This window comes from Corticium candelabrum, chromosome 4, assembly GCF_963422355.1.
Source record: "Corticium candelabrum chromosome 4, ooCorCand1.1, whole genome shotgun sequence".
In the NCBI taxonomy this organism is placed as follows: domain Eukaryota; kingdom Metazoa; phylum Porifera; class Homoscleromorpha; order Homosclerophorida; family Plakinidae; genus Corticium; species Corticium candelabrum.
In genome coordinates, this window is record NC_085088.1 from 6,811,442 (window position 1) to 6,828,672 (window position 17,231).

The following is a 17,231-nucleotide window of genomic DNA, read 5'->3' on the forward strand; positions in this document are numbered from 1 at the left end:
TCTCCACAGTCACAAATCATAGCATGGAATTCACCAATGGGATCAGGGCACACTCGTTTTGCAGCATGAAGTGATGCATTAGAAGCTACACATGCATCACAGAATTTAGATATCTATATAAACAAAGATACTGCTAATTGTTCTTACCAGCCATATCCGGATCCTTTGTCACCAATCTCTATCCTATGGTCATAACAATGTTTACCTTCAATTAGAAAGCTGAGTCTTGTCAAAATCAGCAGATAGCAGCCCAGAGAGTAACCTACTTAGCTGTAAATTAGGGTATAGAACTATTACTACCCAGTGATTTGGCAGGACAAAGCATAACTGAACCAAGCCACTCTATATATATGAACTACCTAGGAGCAACTTCAGCAATAGGATCGAAAACAGACCAATCAGCTTCAACCTTGCCTGGTCAACCAATCAGCTTCAAGATACTGCCTGCGGACCTGAACGGGAACCTCGGTCAGCCCAAACCTTTGATCCTTGTGATAGCCAATCACTATCAAGCAGTGTTAGATTACACAGATAATAAATAGCGGGAACTTTGATTCAACCGGCAGTTAGGACAGTTCAGCTTGTCACCTTCCCAGCTATATCAGCCTTCACATACTCAAATTTGTTAAAGACTTCACCATGCTTGCCTTCACAGAAGAGGATACCGAACTCCATGAGCAAACTGTTGCTGCAGAAGAGCAAGAGATTGATGTCATCGACCTCATTCAGCCAACAGACAAAGAAATGCCCCTAGAAAAAGGTAATTTGCTAGAAATTTACTCACCAGTACTGTACTTACCAATATTGCAACCATTGTTCACCCATGCCCTTGCATTGACATTTCTTTAGACTTTCGATCCTGGTCTGTGAAAGAAACGGCTATTTGGCTAAGAACAGTTGGATGTGAGGAAGTTGTCACAGCTTGTTTTATTGGTGGGTTTGCGCAGTCACTGCATGCTTGAGGCACTAATGAACAAAGTTGCACACTCCCTGTTGTTCTAGATGAAGACATTGATGGAGAAGCGCTGCAACTAATGACAGAAGAGTCCAGACTTGTAGAAATTGGAGTCAAAAAGATGGGGGCAAGACTCAGACTTATAGAGAGAATTGAAGAACTGAAGACACAAATAACGGGTAGGCATATCAGTGGCAGTAGTCTGTCTAGATCTCTGGTCTACAAATTGCTTCTTCTTGCATGTAGAAGTACAAGAGAAAAGCGAATCAGCACCAATGGACTTCGATTGCATGTCAAACTTCTATGGCAAGCTACCAAAGGAACGGCAAGCGTTTCTGAAAGCCCACCGTCCTTGGCTGTACAACCAGTACATGCACAGTAAGTGTACATGCACGTTCAAAAATACAACCTCCGCTGTCTTTAATTCACTCTATGTTGATCTAGGCAAACGATTCATCAGAAGTGAAGTGCGCAAACACTTCCCCATCGCCACCACATTTGCGTCGGCGGGAGAGCAAGAGAAGCTGGAAGGGCTGGTCAAGAACCTTGAAAGCAAGTGCTCTGTGCCAGAAATCGGGTTTGGGCTAGGTACGTAGTCTCTGAAGCACACTCGTAATTACAGTAAAATTAGTATAGTAATTATTAGAGTGTCCTCACCTCATTGATTTGTAGTTGGAATCCGCTACCATGCCATCCTGACTACTAGAGAAGCTAGGAGACGTCAGAAAGAAAAGGCGAGAAGACCGAACGTAAGGCAATTTACACTGTACCTCTTTCCACAAACATGTTTTCACAACAACTTGAATAGGGGGCTGAAGAAACGACCAAAAGCTCCCTCAACGACAGGTTGGCTCACAAGACTGCTGTGACAGCTCACAACGTGGACGAGCACGAGTCTAGTAATGACCCTGAGGAGGATGGACAACCAGCTGCATGTTCTGGCGAAACCAGACATAGCAGAAAACGACCAGCAGATGCAGCATTGGAAGAGCCGCCGCCGAGAATTTTTTCTTGCTCATCGATGGGAAGAGGTCGCCGTGGCGAAAGACAATCCCTAGACAGCCTAGGGATCGCTCCGACGGACACGAGCGACCTCACGGCAACGAATGACAACCATCCTGGTTTGAATACATCTTGGAGCATGCGCAAATCCACTAGTCTAACATTTTTTGCCTGCTAGGAGATGAATTGTCGCAGCGGGACAGCAACATCATCGTGGCTGCAGTCTTGAAGCTGCCAAGCGTCAAGGACGCAGTCATGGGCAAGCTTCGTCTTCTAGCTAGGCAGCTAGGAGTACCACGCTACTCGTCCAAAGACAAAAATTGGCTAGTTCTGGAGCTAGCCAGGCTGTCGGTTCAACAGGGCTGGGTAAAGAACCTTGGGAACAAGGACGTTCTTTCACCCGAGAACGTTTCTGTTACACGCTATTTTGAATAGTTACTGCGCATGTGTGAATTTTTGTTGTACACTATACGTGTATGTACTGTAGTCTAGGTGATTAGCTGATTAGAGTGTTTAATTGAAAATATATAGACACTATTCAACCGTTTGCAATCAGCGCTCCCATACAAGGGTTAAATGGGTTGTTGGCGTTTTGGGGGGTTCTGGGGGTTCTAGGGGTTATTGGGGTTCCATGGGTTATTGGGGTTCCATGGGTTATTGGGGTTCCATGGGTTCTAGAGGTTCTTGACGCATGGGTTATCATGGGTAATGCGCAAATTCTGGGTTATTCAAAACCCAGATATAATAACCAATGTGGGTTTTGAGTGGCTTTTGTCCGGTTTTGTAGGCATTTTACGAAAACCCGGCTAGGGTTAATGGGTCATTAACCCAACCGGGTTTCGCGACTTTCCCTAGGAAAACCCTACCTAAAGCCATGAAAAAACAATGTGGGTTTCGCGGCATATTCCCTGTGTAGTAGAGTGAGGAGGAGATGGAAGAGGTGGCAAAGAATGCTGTTGAGGTGAAGGAGGGCTAAGAAATGTATAAAAATATTAGAAAATGTTTGCATGATAGCAATTTATGTGATCTGTAACAAATACATCCGGGTACTCACCCATAGCAACCACAACATACGTGTGTTGCTATGCGCATAACTCAAAATCTTCACAACAGCAACAGATAAATTGTAAAAAAACGTTATGAATACGGTCTAATGACTATGAACAAACTGTAGACTACGAACTGCGGTATATTCCTTCGCCACTCTACTCATGCAGCTGCAGGTATAATTATAACATCGGCGTTTGTGATGAGGCGTATAGCCTATGATGGAATTTTGCGCACAAGTTGAGTTGTCTACCCTGTACCGCAGTCGTACACGTTACAAAAAGTTAACGTTCTTAGCTAGGCATACGACGTCGCGACCTCCGTTTGCGATGTGCAACGTCATAATTTGTATTATGTATTATTTTACTTACGGTAGCTAGAATGAGCTAATTTATAATGTGATTCTAGCTAATTTATTATGTAAAACAATATTGTGACCGTAGAATTGGTTAATAACGCCCGCGCCCCTATGTCTTCCTCTCCCTTTTTCCTGTTCTCTACCTCTTCCTCTACCTCTGTATACGCGAAAAAAATTTAAGCACAGTTCCAGACGTTGTGTTATTAATTCTCTTAGACACACCTTTGTTGACGGCGGCGCTTTGCTGGCTGTTGCTGTAACTGCTGAACCGGAAGTTGTATGCATTCAGCCTATTAAGCGATAACGAGACTATCTGGCACAATTTCCGGTTTATTTCCGGTTCATTAATCCAACACAACATATCGCTCTAATCATAGCAGCAATTATCAACACAAAGCAACTTTATAACTCAGCAGCAATTAGTAACAGAAAGAAGCAGTTTATTAGGCTCTATTGCTGGAGAGTAAGTTGTTCGTACCATGGAAAGTCCCGTCGCCATCTTTCGTCAAATCAAGACGTTCGATGATGAGTAGACCGCATTTTTTTCAATTTTGCCGTTGGCTCCTCTTGGTTGCTCTCTTCCAATTGCAGCACTCGCTTGATGGAAGGTTTGGCGACCGCCATTTGTTTTGCTTGGGGTATTTCATGGGGCATGTTTTTGTGCAGTAAGCATTCCTTTTTATACAAAAGCTTTGATGCTGCTTTGCTTACTAACATGCTTTCCTTCGCAACCTTTTGTCACCAAATGCTCAAGCGCAAGAGGAACAAAGTGGTTTATATTTAGGAAACTTGCTCTCTCTGACGTCACTGTGCTTGACCACATGATAGCTATATGTAGATCTGCTTACACATTCGCAATACCAGTCAGGGAATCAGCCAATGGGAGAACGACAGTTTGCAAGAATTGTCGAAGCTTTTTATTGGCGTCTGGGTACACTAGCTTGATGGTTGTACCGGTACAGGTTGCGACTGCATAGATTTGCGGAAGTGATGACCAGTGCCCAGACGACTTAGTTTCTTCGTCTTCGCTCTCCGGTGCTAGTTTGAGAGCGTTTATCATTTTGTCTTTCAATTCCAGTTCGTCATTGTAGACCCAAGAATGGTAAACTGTCAAAGCAGAATTCGATAGACATGACTGTACTAACGATCCTGGATGCAACGTGTCACCATCGCTGACACTGACACTAAGGGCTGCGTAAAGTGCTCCGTCCTTTTCCATTTCGTCGGCGCAGTTTCTATTGTTGTTGTTGGTGTCTCTGGTGGTTCTCCGGTTGTTGGTCGTGTTGTTGGTGATGTTGTTCTTGTGTCTCGGGTCGTTGATGTTGGTCGGGGATGCGTAGGGACATAAGTGCTGGAGGTCTGTTGTTGTCATGTATCTGGTGTTGGGGCACGTGATTGGGGTGTTGTCTTCGTCTCGTGTCGTAGATGCCTCTGGTGGTCGTTCTGGTCCGGGTTGTTCTGTTAAGGTAGTTCAGTTTCTTGGATCGTCTCTGGTTTAATTCGTTTTTTAGTTGGTTGATGTATTCTGTGTTGTTTTGTTGTTGTTCTTGGTGGTCCGTCTGTTGTTGTGTGTCGAGGTTGTGGGAGATGCTGTCTAGTTGTCGCTGTAAGTCTGTGATTTCTCTTTCCAGTTGAGTCTTTGTGTCTTCTAGATGTTGTATTGAAAGTAACATTAGTTTTGATTCAGTGTCTCTGAGGATTGTTTCCCAATTCTCTATGGCACTTGCAAACATTTCTCGGTTGCAGCCAATGCCACTTTCACGGCATGAAAGAGGCAGTTGCCATCGCCACTCGACTTCACTCCATCCAGATTGGATTTTTAGACTTCTTAGTATTGCCCCTCTTTTCAGAAAGTTTCTGACTGCCAGTTGAGCTATTACTGGAATGTGCAGTTATTCAATATTTCTACATGTGCAGGAGCCATTGATGGAAGTCATATACCAATTACTCCACCTGTGTTGAATCACACCGACTATTATAATAGAAAAGGATGGTATTCTGTTATTCTTCAAGCTGTTGTTGACCATCAATACCTGTTTCGTGACATAAACGTTGGCTGGCCAAGAAGTGTGCTTGATGCTAGAGTGTTGGCTCATTCTGCGTTATTCATGAAGGCAGAAGAAGGGACGATTTTAGATGGACAAAGCAAACAAATTGAAGGGTGCACCATACCAGTATTTCTTATCGGAGATTCTGCATACCCTTTGCTCAAGTGGCTCATCAAACCTTACCCTGAAAATGATCACATGACAGAACAACGCAGGAACTTCAACTACCAACTTTCTAGAGCTAGAATTGTGGTTGAAAATGCTTTTGGACGCTTGAAGGCCCGCTGGAGTCGACTCATGAAGAAGAATGACATGAACGTTAAGAATATCCATCACGTTATAGCTGCTTGCTGCGTGTTACACAACTTGTGTGAAATACATGGGGAGTTTTTTGATGACAACTGGATCAGTGGGGATGAAAACGAACGACAACAGCCAGCCGTTCAAGCGCCCGCAGGTGCACATGCTACCATTGCCGAACCACTTGCAATTAGAGACACTCTTGTCAGAAGTTTCGTAAATCACAATGACAGACCTACTCAGAACATGTTTACAGTGTCAACTATTCGTTATAGCTAAACTACTGACTAGTTCAGTTTGGTTGATTTTGATCTGCGAATCCATCAGCATGAAGCATACGTGAGAATGAGAAATAAGGTGTTTGAGATCGATTTTCTGCACCCATCAACAACTGCATCATGTGCAGTTGAAACGCTCTTTCTTCCCTTCTCCTTCTATCTTCGTATTCCATTTCTTGCATTCTTCTTCGTTCCTCGTATTCTCTCTCCTCATTTAGTCTTTGGTCCTCGTACTTCATCCTCTTTTCCTCCAACTCAATCAACAGTGATGAATCCGCCTCCTTCACCTCCTTTATTGTTTTTATCATCGTGTCAGTCATGTCTTTCATTTTTGCATCACGCCTTTTTACTTTACAATCCTCGTAACGCCGTTTCAGTCCTTTCTTTTTAGTAGTTGTGTTCTGCACATGGAAACTCTGAGACTGTGAGCTGCCCACCTCAATTTCTTCACGACTAGGTAGCTCAGATGTAACGTCTCCTGGAGCACTTCCCGTGCCAGACAAAGCAAGGAATTCCATGGAATTTCCATGGAAGCATGATATTTTTGCCATGGTTATCCTAAAAGCAGGGGAAAAATTTTCCATGGTAATCAGGGTTATTATTTCTGTGCAAGTATGGTACATTTCCATGGAATTATTTCTTGCTTCTATGGATCCATGGAAATAACGGTGGTGCTAAAACTAGGGGCAGTATAGCTGTTCATATGGATCAGACATTTGTTCACACGCGGGAACTCTATTTGGCACAAGAAATGGTGATTGGAAATCTCTATTACACAATTAACATCTCAACATACTCTTCTAGCTACATGTATAATACGCATTCATGCAATGTCATTGGTTGCCTTGTACTCTCAAATACTTCATTTTGTCTCCCAGGATTTGGTTGATCTTTCCACTGGAAATGTCATGGTACTTCTTGATAATGACTAGGCACACTAACCAAGATCAGCTTCTGGCATTTAGCCACATTGCACAATATAGCAACACAAACTTATTACATTGTATTTTTACTTTTTGTGACTCGATTATTGAATGCTACCATGAGCATGTGGTATACAGTGCACAGGGTAGTCTCTATCAACTGCCTTGCTATTATATTTAATTGAGGCGTAGTGTACTTGTACGCGTGTGTTAATAATCTTGCTGAGACTAGACTTTCTTGTTGCTTGCATATAATGACTTTAAAACAAATTATATTATTATGAGAGCATGGAACTTATAGTCATTAAGCGATGATACTATTATATGGAGTGTTGCTTCAATTGTACGTACACATGTTGACTATTCTAGCTGCATGAATTCCAGACTGAAAACTTACAAGCAATTTAGTTCGCTATAAAAGGTGTACGTGCCATGCATGGAGTATATATTATTCAAAAAGTAGCTTTTATTGTAAATTGTGCTCATACTGCATGTCTATATAAGTACTTACTGTGTAATTTTTCAAGCTTCTTTGGTGGCAGGCAAGGCTTTGCTTGTTTATCTTTGTGGGTTTTCAGACCACGTACACTGCTGCTAACTAATTCGTCTTTTGTAAAGACAATTGCAGCTAACTCTCTCACAGCGACGGAAGCGGATGATGCAGCTCTGCATTTTCTTTTCAACAAAGGCTAGAAAGACATCAATCATGAAATCTCTGAATTTCTGTTAACAATGCTACTTCTGTAATTGCATAAGCATTCTTTGCAAACGCTTTGGCGCATATTGCAATGGTTTCTTGTGTATGGTAGCCATTGTGATGTCGCGTCCATAGGTGTAGGTATGAAATTTCTCATAGCATATACAATTGTCAACATTTCCTTCTCAATCTGAGCGTACTGCTTCTCAGTTTCAGTCAACGCTCTACTTGCATATGCTATTGGTCCAATACTTTGCATAAGCACAGCACCCAGTCCTGTCTGAGAGGCGTGACATTGGATTGTAGTTGGCAACTTTCCATCAAAGTATTGTAAGATAGGTGTCTGTGCGACTGCTGCTTTAATCTTGTCAAAAGCTTGCTGATGCTCTTCATTCCATTGCCACTGAATGCTTTGTTTCTGTAGTTGTCTCAATGGTTCACATAGGTTCGAGAGGTGACGTAAGAATCGTGATAAATAGCCAGTCATTCCAATGATACGACGTATTCCTGCAACATTCGTAGGCCTTGGCATCTTTTGGATCGCTTCTATTTTTGCGGAATCTGACAGTAGCCCATCTCGCGAGATTACATGTCCCATATAAGTCATAGAGCAGTACAGGCGGATATCACTGGCTGTCGTCTTGATGCCTCCCTTTGTTTGCATCTGGGCATTGCGCCTACAAAGGCAGAGATTGCAAGTTTCATGGTGTTTCTCCAGGATACACAGCTAGACGGTGACATCAGTCAATGCCTTCTGTTTTCTCTACATAGACAGTGATCCAGTAGATGTCAGAATCTGAGAAAATGAAAGTTTTATCGATGCAGCCTTATTAGTGCCTTGGCTAGCACTGCTGCCTGATTCTTGACATTTTTTATTTCCAATGACAGAAGTGACTGCTTCCACTTGTACGTAGAGCTGGAGTTGTAGAGGCTCAACTCGTTACTATATTCTTCACATTTCTTCGCCACCGGGGACAACTTGCTAAGTTTCTTGGCTCCTGACTTCCTCCATCAGGAATGCTTCTGCCGCCAGACCCATTGCTTCGAACAACGCATCAGTAGCAGAACTGATCATTGGGCCAGTCTTAGGGGATTGGGCAGGAGAATCAGGTGGAGCGGAGGGTACAACTACATTGTCAGCTATCTCTACAGACTGTTTATCATCACTGGTTTTCTCCACAACGAAACTCTTCGCAACAGTACGATCACCGCTCACCTTACCGGCTTTGGCAAACAGCTCCCTGCACGCACTACCGCTTTGTGAATATACACCCTTGCACAGGCGCTGCGCCTTCTCAAAGAAGGTTTGCCTGTTTGCTCCACATGGCTCTAGAGTCCACAGTGCTTCAATTACAGCGTAGTATCCGGAGTCAGCTGACAGAGACTTCTCGAAGAACGGTTTCTTCTTTGCTAACTTCCCGAACAACGTCGTCTGCACAGACATTCCGTTCACGGATTTTGCTACATTTAAGTCCCGGATGTTTTGGGGAGGTGAGCGAGCCGCACTTTTCACCTCAACTCTCAAGCCTTCAACAATGACCCACACATGTTACAGGCGTGATCTCGTCGAAACTCAGACGCAGAACTGCACCAAGCACGCGTACGATCATCGTCAAGAAATGACACTTCCGCGGCACAGGCCATGGCACGTGCACATGCTATCACTAACAATAACATGTTGCTCAAATGCTCGCATGTGGTACACGTGCAGTCTGGTGTTGCGCACAGGGTCGCGAGCAAGTAGTATGACTAACGACGAGTTTAAGACGTGAGTCGCTTCCACAAAGTAGAAAATAGTAGATTGATCTCAATTAATCATAAACTCTACTACTGTACTATTAGAAATCAATGCATCGACACGGAATTCAATATTTTTTCACTTCGTCCTGGCCTCCAACCCACCACCCAGGTTCAAAATAATTTCGTTCTGCGAAAACTATCGGTAATTACGGACGGCTCCTATTAGAGAAAGTATGATGTCATATAGTATTCATAACGGTTAAACTTTTGATCACAGGATATGTACAAGACCTGTTTCGTCAGTTATTAACAGTTATTATTAATGATCCACTTGACAGTGCTCAGAGCCTAACTGATACACCACCTCCACTCTGCAGCAGCTTTTATCATCCTGACAAAGAAAGAGCAAGCAGTTGTGGAACATCAAACTAGATTTCTATTAAAATAATAAATATTTCTAGTGCTGAGAGCACAAGGACAACTGCAATTGTGGGTAGCGGGACCCTGTGAGCTGTGGTGAAGGAAATGTCTCTCTAATCTTTGTAACTGCACAGGCAGGAAGTATAACACGTATGTTCCTTCCCAATGTACCCCAACACCACCTTGCTAATTGTCGGTAAGAAATATGTCCATCTCCTGTGCAGCAAGAATACATTCATGAATCAGCATTGTTTTTTAGTTTCTGTACTGACTCATGAATTGGTAGAGGATCGGCTTCAACACCATAGTCCTGCTGATAGTGGTAATATGCAGTCTGCAGAACCCACACGTCAAGGCAGACGCGAGAGAATCCTAGGTGTTCAGTAATGCAAGCGACCGGCTCCTCAAGTTCTTCTATTTTGTCAAGTACTCTAAGGATGTCTTGGCAACACTCACACTCTAAACCAGAGCTCATTATGGTACAGCAACCACAACTACACCTAAGCAAAGAGAATTCGTACAGGACTGACTTGTAACATCACCCTAAACCTATTTAATACCACGCCAGATCAAGTAGTCTTTTGTTTCGCTCGTCTTCCGGTTCTTCAGGCGACGGAGTTTCACTTGCGATTGGCTCAAACATGTAGGGCTCTACCGTTTCATTTTCTTCATATTTCGAGCCATCAGAATCTTCTCCAGACGATACCGAATGTTCTACGCACACAGAGCGTTTCTGACCGTCACGCAACAACACGATTCCCTGGCTGAATTACCGGAAACAATGGCGTTTTGCCAGCTACCGATCTTACCGTTGAAGCGTACGATCGCTCAAACCTTTCTTGAGAATGTCTGCTGTCTTCGTCGCTAAAGCTGCTTGCTCGGTCGCGTTCGCTCGCTGGGCTAGCCATCAATACGTTTTGCGCTAACACGACCTCCGTTCTCGCCTTGACGTCATATCTACACGCCCCTAATCTACTGCTCGAAACCGGATGCAACAAACCGGAAGCACATTGCAGCGCAATTTTCTCGTATAAACCTTAACTTTAAAAATCTAAAACTATTTTTCCAGGTATGTAGGCCTTTAGAACTATCGTCTAGAATTTTAAAATAATGTTGATTTTTGCGTGTCTATTAATGCATTCTATTAATGCATTCTATTAATGCAACTGTTTAGGAGAGTGGTATGGAGCAAAAGATGACATCATGGTCTGAGTAGTCCACATCTGCAACACAAATGTCAACACATTCTGGTGGTAAATTATTGCAGTAAATATGGTCAATAAGAGTAGCCTTGTCTGTAGTAGGAGTTTGTATCAATTGGGAATATCCAAATTGACTCATGAGACCTGCTAGTTTGGAGTCTGGTTTTAGTAACAAATCTTCATTGAAATCGCCCATAATAGCTGACACCATGTCAGGGATTTGTGAATACCTTGACAGATTGGTTATAGTTTCTAAGACAGTATCAACTGAAACAGATGGTGATCTATAGATGACCGTTAGTTGAAAACACTGCCCACTAGGTAACCTAAGTACAGTTATCATGAGCTCCATAGCATTATTCTCCAATGAAGCATTATTGCGATTAACAAATCTGATGGCCTCTGAGAAGCTAACAAGTTCAACACCTTTGTTATCACTAGATAAACGGTCTGCTTTAGCAGCTTGGTAGTTATCACGACCACAAGTAGTTTCCATCTTCGGAGTAAGCCATGTCTCAATAAACAAAGAATGCTAGCACATGTAAGTGAGTCATTACAGTCAATATCAGCCAATTTGGCATGTAGTGACCTGACATTGAGCAGTGCAAGAGTAATGCAGTTGTCTGGACATGTATAAACTGTAAGGGGACTCAAAAGATTCGTATTTAATCTCTTCATCTCAGCCTTAACATCCTCGCTAGCTTCAAAGGCGTTTCCATTGAAGTTGACTATGTACAAATTCTCTACGTTTTTGACACGACTAAATGCTACATACATGCCTGTCCAGCGACCATCTTTCATGTCATCTACAATTTGGTCTAATGTAAGTCCTTCCACTTCGTGAATGGTTGTGATCCAGGCCAAAGTCAAAGGAAATTGCAATCGAGTAATTTCTGAACCATGTTTACCCTTAGCTAGAAATATTGCTTCATGTCATTTCAAAGAACAGCCAATGGGTACTGTTTTCCGAACTGTGTAGACTAAACAGTTTGACTTTGATTCTCACATTAGGATGATCAAACTTGGCAAGGATGTGTGTAAGAGCATTGTCATTGTCAGAGACAACACGGACTACTTCACCTCCAGCACTATTAACTAGACCATTTGTAATATCAACATTTGTGTTAAGCATGACTTTAGCTCCAATGGCTACTTTCATCAAAACACTGTAAACAACCATTGTCTGACCTCTTATCAGATAAGGTTGAAAGATCAATGTGACTAGTCTGACCAGCTCTAGCATCATAAGCATTTATACATTACTGCTGACTAGATGGAGCCAATGCATTCAGCATGTTTTTATTATGATCATCTACATCTACATTTAGCCTGTAAACATGGAGAGCTTCAGTGGGACAACTAGATGTGTCTGGACTAACCTCCCTAGGTCTGAGCACATCTATATCCGGTTCAGTATGAGTGGCTGTTCTTACTCTGCACAACAGTTCACTAACTTTGGAGTCATTTTTCTGTCTCATTATCTCAGTTAGCTCCATCATTTGAAACTCATCAACGCACAAAGAGCCTGAACGGTACAGCTGCTGTAACTGTCGTTAACAACACTGAACACCGGGGATTGACACGCTGGTGATAACTGGTATAGATCCCCTACAGCCATTACACTCACACCACCAAAAGTATTCTCAGGTAGGACTCCCTTAATTTGCTGTACTCTTTTATGCATAAGTAGTTACATGTTGGAACCCACCATACTCACCTCATCAAGTATTAGTAATGCTAAGTGTGACAGCTTACAACGTACCGAGTTTAACCGGTCATGGTTTAAAGGCTTGGAACCACCAAATGTACTAGTACCTAGCGTATACGTACAAAGACGACATCTCACCTAGGAAGTTCATGGACATCTCACCTAGGAAGCCAATGAAGTGTAGGACAGAGTGCTCGTCCTGTTGCTTTCTTTAACGCTGTCGCTGACGTCCAGAAGAGCCTATAAGCAATTTCGCGAAGAACAACTCACCTGCCAAGGTTGTCGCACAAGAAGACGTACGACCTGCGCGCTTCTCTTGCCACGCAACCCGTTAGAGCAAATGAACTCGCCTAAAACAGGAACAAAGTCCAGCAGTACCTGCAGCAAACACAGAAACGACAACTTCGCTGTACAGCAGATACTAATTACCAGGTGAGTTCCCATCGGTTGGTCGCTTATCTCAATTAACAGATCATTGTTAAGTCTTTATGCCCCATGGAATGCAGGGGTCTCGCCATCTTTGAAAGAGTTTGAAATTGAAATGAAGCGCTTTCAAACAGTTTCCGTATATTTTGCTAACGTGCGCTAGTTGGGAAATCCCCAAACATTTTGCATTTGTTTTTCAGATCCCGGATAAAAATGGAAATCGCGGAAGTTACCGAAATGTTCTGTTTGCGCCTAGTTTTCGTCAAGCAACGCTTTGGTATGTAGCTCACGCTTTGTCTACACATAGAATAAGACTTGTTGTGGCGGTAATTTGACATCTCGCTTACCTCCAGATACTATAAATGTTGCTAGATTACCGTAAATTACTGTATTTACTTGCATTTCAATTTTGTATCTACAGCGTCACTTATATGTACTTCCGGGACGTTACCGTTAATCCGGGTTTGCGGAGAGTTAAAAATGGCGATGTCCACTGCACGATGGTGCGTCGCACTTTATGCTGTTGTACCAGGCTAGACATTGTCTGAACTTCTTTTTCAGCATTGCTAGCGTTGTCATTGATAGAAGGGGCTAACTGGGGCGGTGTATTTTTAGTTTGTGGTGTATATTGGTGGCCCATTGGGTTTGAAACCATTTGTCCACAGGGAACGCGACACAAAACCCATCTAACCCAACATGTGTTATGCATGGGTTTCTGTGGATCGATAAAGTAAAACCAGGAAACGTTACAAACACAACATGGGTTTTAGTCGACGCATGCGCAGCTGGTTATTGCTGCCTGAGACAGACAGAGTAGCTAGAATTCCTAGACATTTGTAGTTTGCACTCGCCTAGTCTAAGTATAACTATTTAATGGAGCTCTGTAGACCGCGTATATACCTACGCGTATACGAAAACGCGTGTACGTCTAGACGGAAACGCGTCACAGGAAACACGTCTGTTATCACATGCATGATGGCGCATGGATTGTTGAGTCATCATCTCTGTGTAATCATCCACGTTATGATTACGTCTGATTTGCACCCCTTCTGTCAGGATACGCTTGTATGATTGCACATAGATACTACGCATGCTCGTAATTGATATCTAACTTGACCAATAAATTACCTTGTGAAATTATAGTACGTTACTACGCATGCTTAGCTAACACATATTTTGCATTTTTGTATATTTAGGTTTTATGCCCCTATTGCACGTGACTGATCGTAATTAGTTGCATATCGTAAAGATTGCAATCTCACGCGTTACAGATAACGATCTACTCAGGTATTCTGGTGCGCAGATTGCAATCTCACTAATCTTATGCGTTACAAATAACGATCTACTCAGGTATTCTTCTGCACACCTTTTATTAACTTCATACTAATACCGTATTTCCGCGCTTTAAACGGCATGCCAGTTTATAACGGGGTCTAGCAAGTGCCGGTATACCCCGGGGCATACCGGCATGCCGGTGTCTAGAAGGGTAAAATTACAAACATCCTTCACCAAGTGTTGAAATGGAAAGTTGCAGAGCTTTGTGTGGATAAACAGACATACTTAACATTAACACTAATACAGAAAGAGAAGCATGCACTCCCTACTGTAACGTACTACAGACAGTCTTTGTCATCGTCTTCACTTTCTTGGGAAGAGCATTCATCGTCGGAAATGCCGGTGTGCTCTTCTGTTGCCACTGATGGCAGAGCTTCATCCAGTGGTGGAAGGTCATTAAATATACTTGCGAGTCTGCAGTGGTAGTTACCAGCATCTCCTTGATTTCTGAGAATGCCACAGTTGACGAAGGACATTCTGATGATGTCTTCGGATATCTCCTTCCAAGATTGAGATACCCAATTGACTATCATCTCATAAGAAGCAGATTTTCTCTTCCCAGTTTTGGTGTAATGAGCTTCACCATCAGCTAGCCATTGTATCCATTTATCCTTCATTAGACCTTTGAAAGGTTTATTGCAAGAAACGTCCGCTGGCTGTAAGGGTGGTGTCATTCCTCCTGGAATGACTGCCACATCCGTAGAGTAATGCTGATGGAATGAATATAGGACAGTCTTCTTGACATGACTTGTTGCGCTGTCATAAACTATGAGAGATATAGGTTTAAACATACCCTGAGGCCGTTTGCTCCATACCCCTCTTTTCCAGGTATTCATTAATTCAGACGTCATTGACCCTTTCGTAGCGACTTGAACAACAACATCTTTTGGAAATTTTCCCTTTGGTATGTTCTTCAAGTTTCTGAAGATCACCATAGAGGGAAGCTTTGTCCCATCTGCCATAGCTGAAAGCACCGCTGTATACCGTACCTTTTCTTTGCCGGTAGTGTTCGCCTTCACTGACTTCACACCTCGAGTGTCGTAGGTCCTTGAACTCGGTAGGTCAAAGTAGAGGGGTGTCTCATCCATCCCGCCAATTGCTTTCAGGGGATATTGATATTCGGCATACTTTCCATCCAAGAAAGCAAAGAACTCCTCTGCTAGCTGCTTGGCATTACTAGGAACTTTTTGACCCTGCGAAGTTACAGCCCTTGAAGTTAGGTTATGGCGCTTACAACATCTGTCCAGCCAGCCGTTGGAAAAATAGAAGTCAACGCCTTCGTCCTCAGACATATCGTCATAGAGCTTTCGAGCTTGTAGCTTGATACATCTCCCACTGACAGTTATGCCCTCAGCACGTCTTTTGTCTACCCACGACGACAACTCCGTTTCTAGTTCAGGATACCAAGCTCTTCTCTTGGCTCCATCTGATCCAGCCATTGCGGAGGATCTTGTCCTCTTTCTTGTCGAAATCTGCTTGTCATTCTTCATTGCTTCGATCTGATTCTCAGTCTTCGACCAGTCTTGCACGCAACTTCTCGGTACTCCGCATTCCCGAGCTGTTCCCGCCACGTTTCCACCCAGCTCTGCCAACCTCGGCAACACTTCCATCTTCTTCTGAATCGTGTACGATTTTCTTCCTTTCTTGGAAGAGCAGGATGTCGTCGACTGGACGTCGTCCGCCATCAGCATGCATGCGCACTAGCATTACGTGGTCGCGCACTCGAGACCTGAGTCCAAGGCTACCCCACTCTATCGGCATACCTCACTCTATACCGGCATGCCGGTTTAGGGTACCAGAAAGGGTTGACACTGTTCTTGGTAAACCCCGGTGTTACCGGCATGCCGTTTAAAGCGCGGAAATACGGTACGTACACACTAGACTAAATGCATGCACATATTATGTCATCGCTCTCTAGAGAACTAGTCAATATGAACTGGAGAATCTTGCGCGTGCACCTTATGTTGCTTGCCTTTGCTTTCCCTTGCAGCTTTTAGTTGTCTAATTTGGCGCATTCTTTTTTGCTCCTGGCCATTTTCATCGTCGGACCTAGGCGGAGGCGACACATCGGCATGCTTCACAGGCGATATCTCCAGCCGCTGCTTAGCAAGTGTGGTGGCGTCTTTGATTGCTGCTGCTGCAAAAATTTCCTTTTCCGCTTGGTTTCGCTTTCTCTGAAAAAAGCAATTACTTGATTAATTAATCTAACGGCGCATAAACCAACGTACTCCCTTACCAAGGTTCGCGTGTGCGTTTTCGACAGATGGCGTCGCTCACGTCTTTTCTCAACAGATGATTTCATCTTCCTCCACTGACGCCTGTTGTACGCATGCCGCAACTGGCTCTCCATTGCTGCTAGATCACAGTGCTGCTTGCCAGCCGTGCTTCTGACTGCTCGCCTGCACCTGGCAAGTCATCACCGTCATTTCCACGTAGGACTGTTGACTCGTTTGACGAAATAGCCAGCAGCTGCTGCGCTTTGCTAAGAAGTTGGGCTCTAATGTCAGAGGACAGTTCCGACCAGGAGCTGTCTGTAAAGGGGAGCTCGAGATCACTGATCATGACGTGAACGTCAAAAAGGTCAGCCATTTCATTCTATGAGATAGACGCGGTGTAAACAAGATGACTCTACGAATCTTCTCATTAGAGTTAGTGTTTGTGTATTCAGCATACCCTGGACAACTGATTCTTGCGCATGCTGGATTGACCCTTCCTTGCTCCAGAAGACGGTGACTGCACCAAGCTGCTTTGTTGATTCTCCAGTTGTTCCACCCTGCTGACAACTTTAAGGT

General features: G+C 43.5%; 2 protein-coding genes across 2 annotated transcripts; both read left to right on the forward strand.

The window, feature by feature from the left end:
• Positions 1-445: 445 nt before the first annotated feature.
• On the forward strand, positions 446-2,577 carry LOC134178979 (uncharacterized). The gene is made up of 9 exons (XM_062645891.1): positions 446-468; positions 523-760; positions 850-933; positions 1,003-1,134; positions 1,202-1,333; positions 1,400-1,543; positions 1,628-1,704; positions 1,764-2,076; positions 2,136-2,577. Exons 2-9 carry the CDS (start codon positions 640-642, stop codon positions 2,390-2,392), a joined length of 1,260 nt encoding a protein of 419 aa, XP_062501875.1. The 5' UTR covers positions 446-468; positions 523-639; the 3' UTR covers positions 2,393-2,577.
• A 2,155-nt stretch (positions 2,578-4,732) lies between these two features.
• Positions 4,733-5,989, forward strand: LOC134178523 (uncharacterized). Its single transcript, XM_062645397.1, has 2 exons — positions 4,733-4,828; positions 5,213-5,989. The coding sequence occupies exons 1-2, from the start codon at positions 4,733-4,735 to the stop codon at positions 5,987-5,989; spliced, it is 873 nt and encodes a 290-aa protein (XP_062501381.1).
• The last annotated feature ends 11,242 nt before the right edge of the window (positions 5,990-17,231 follow it).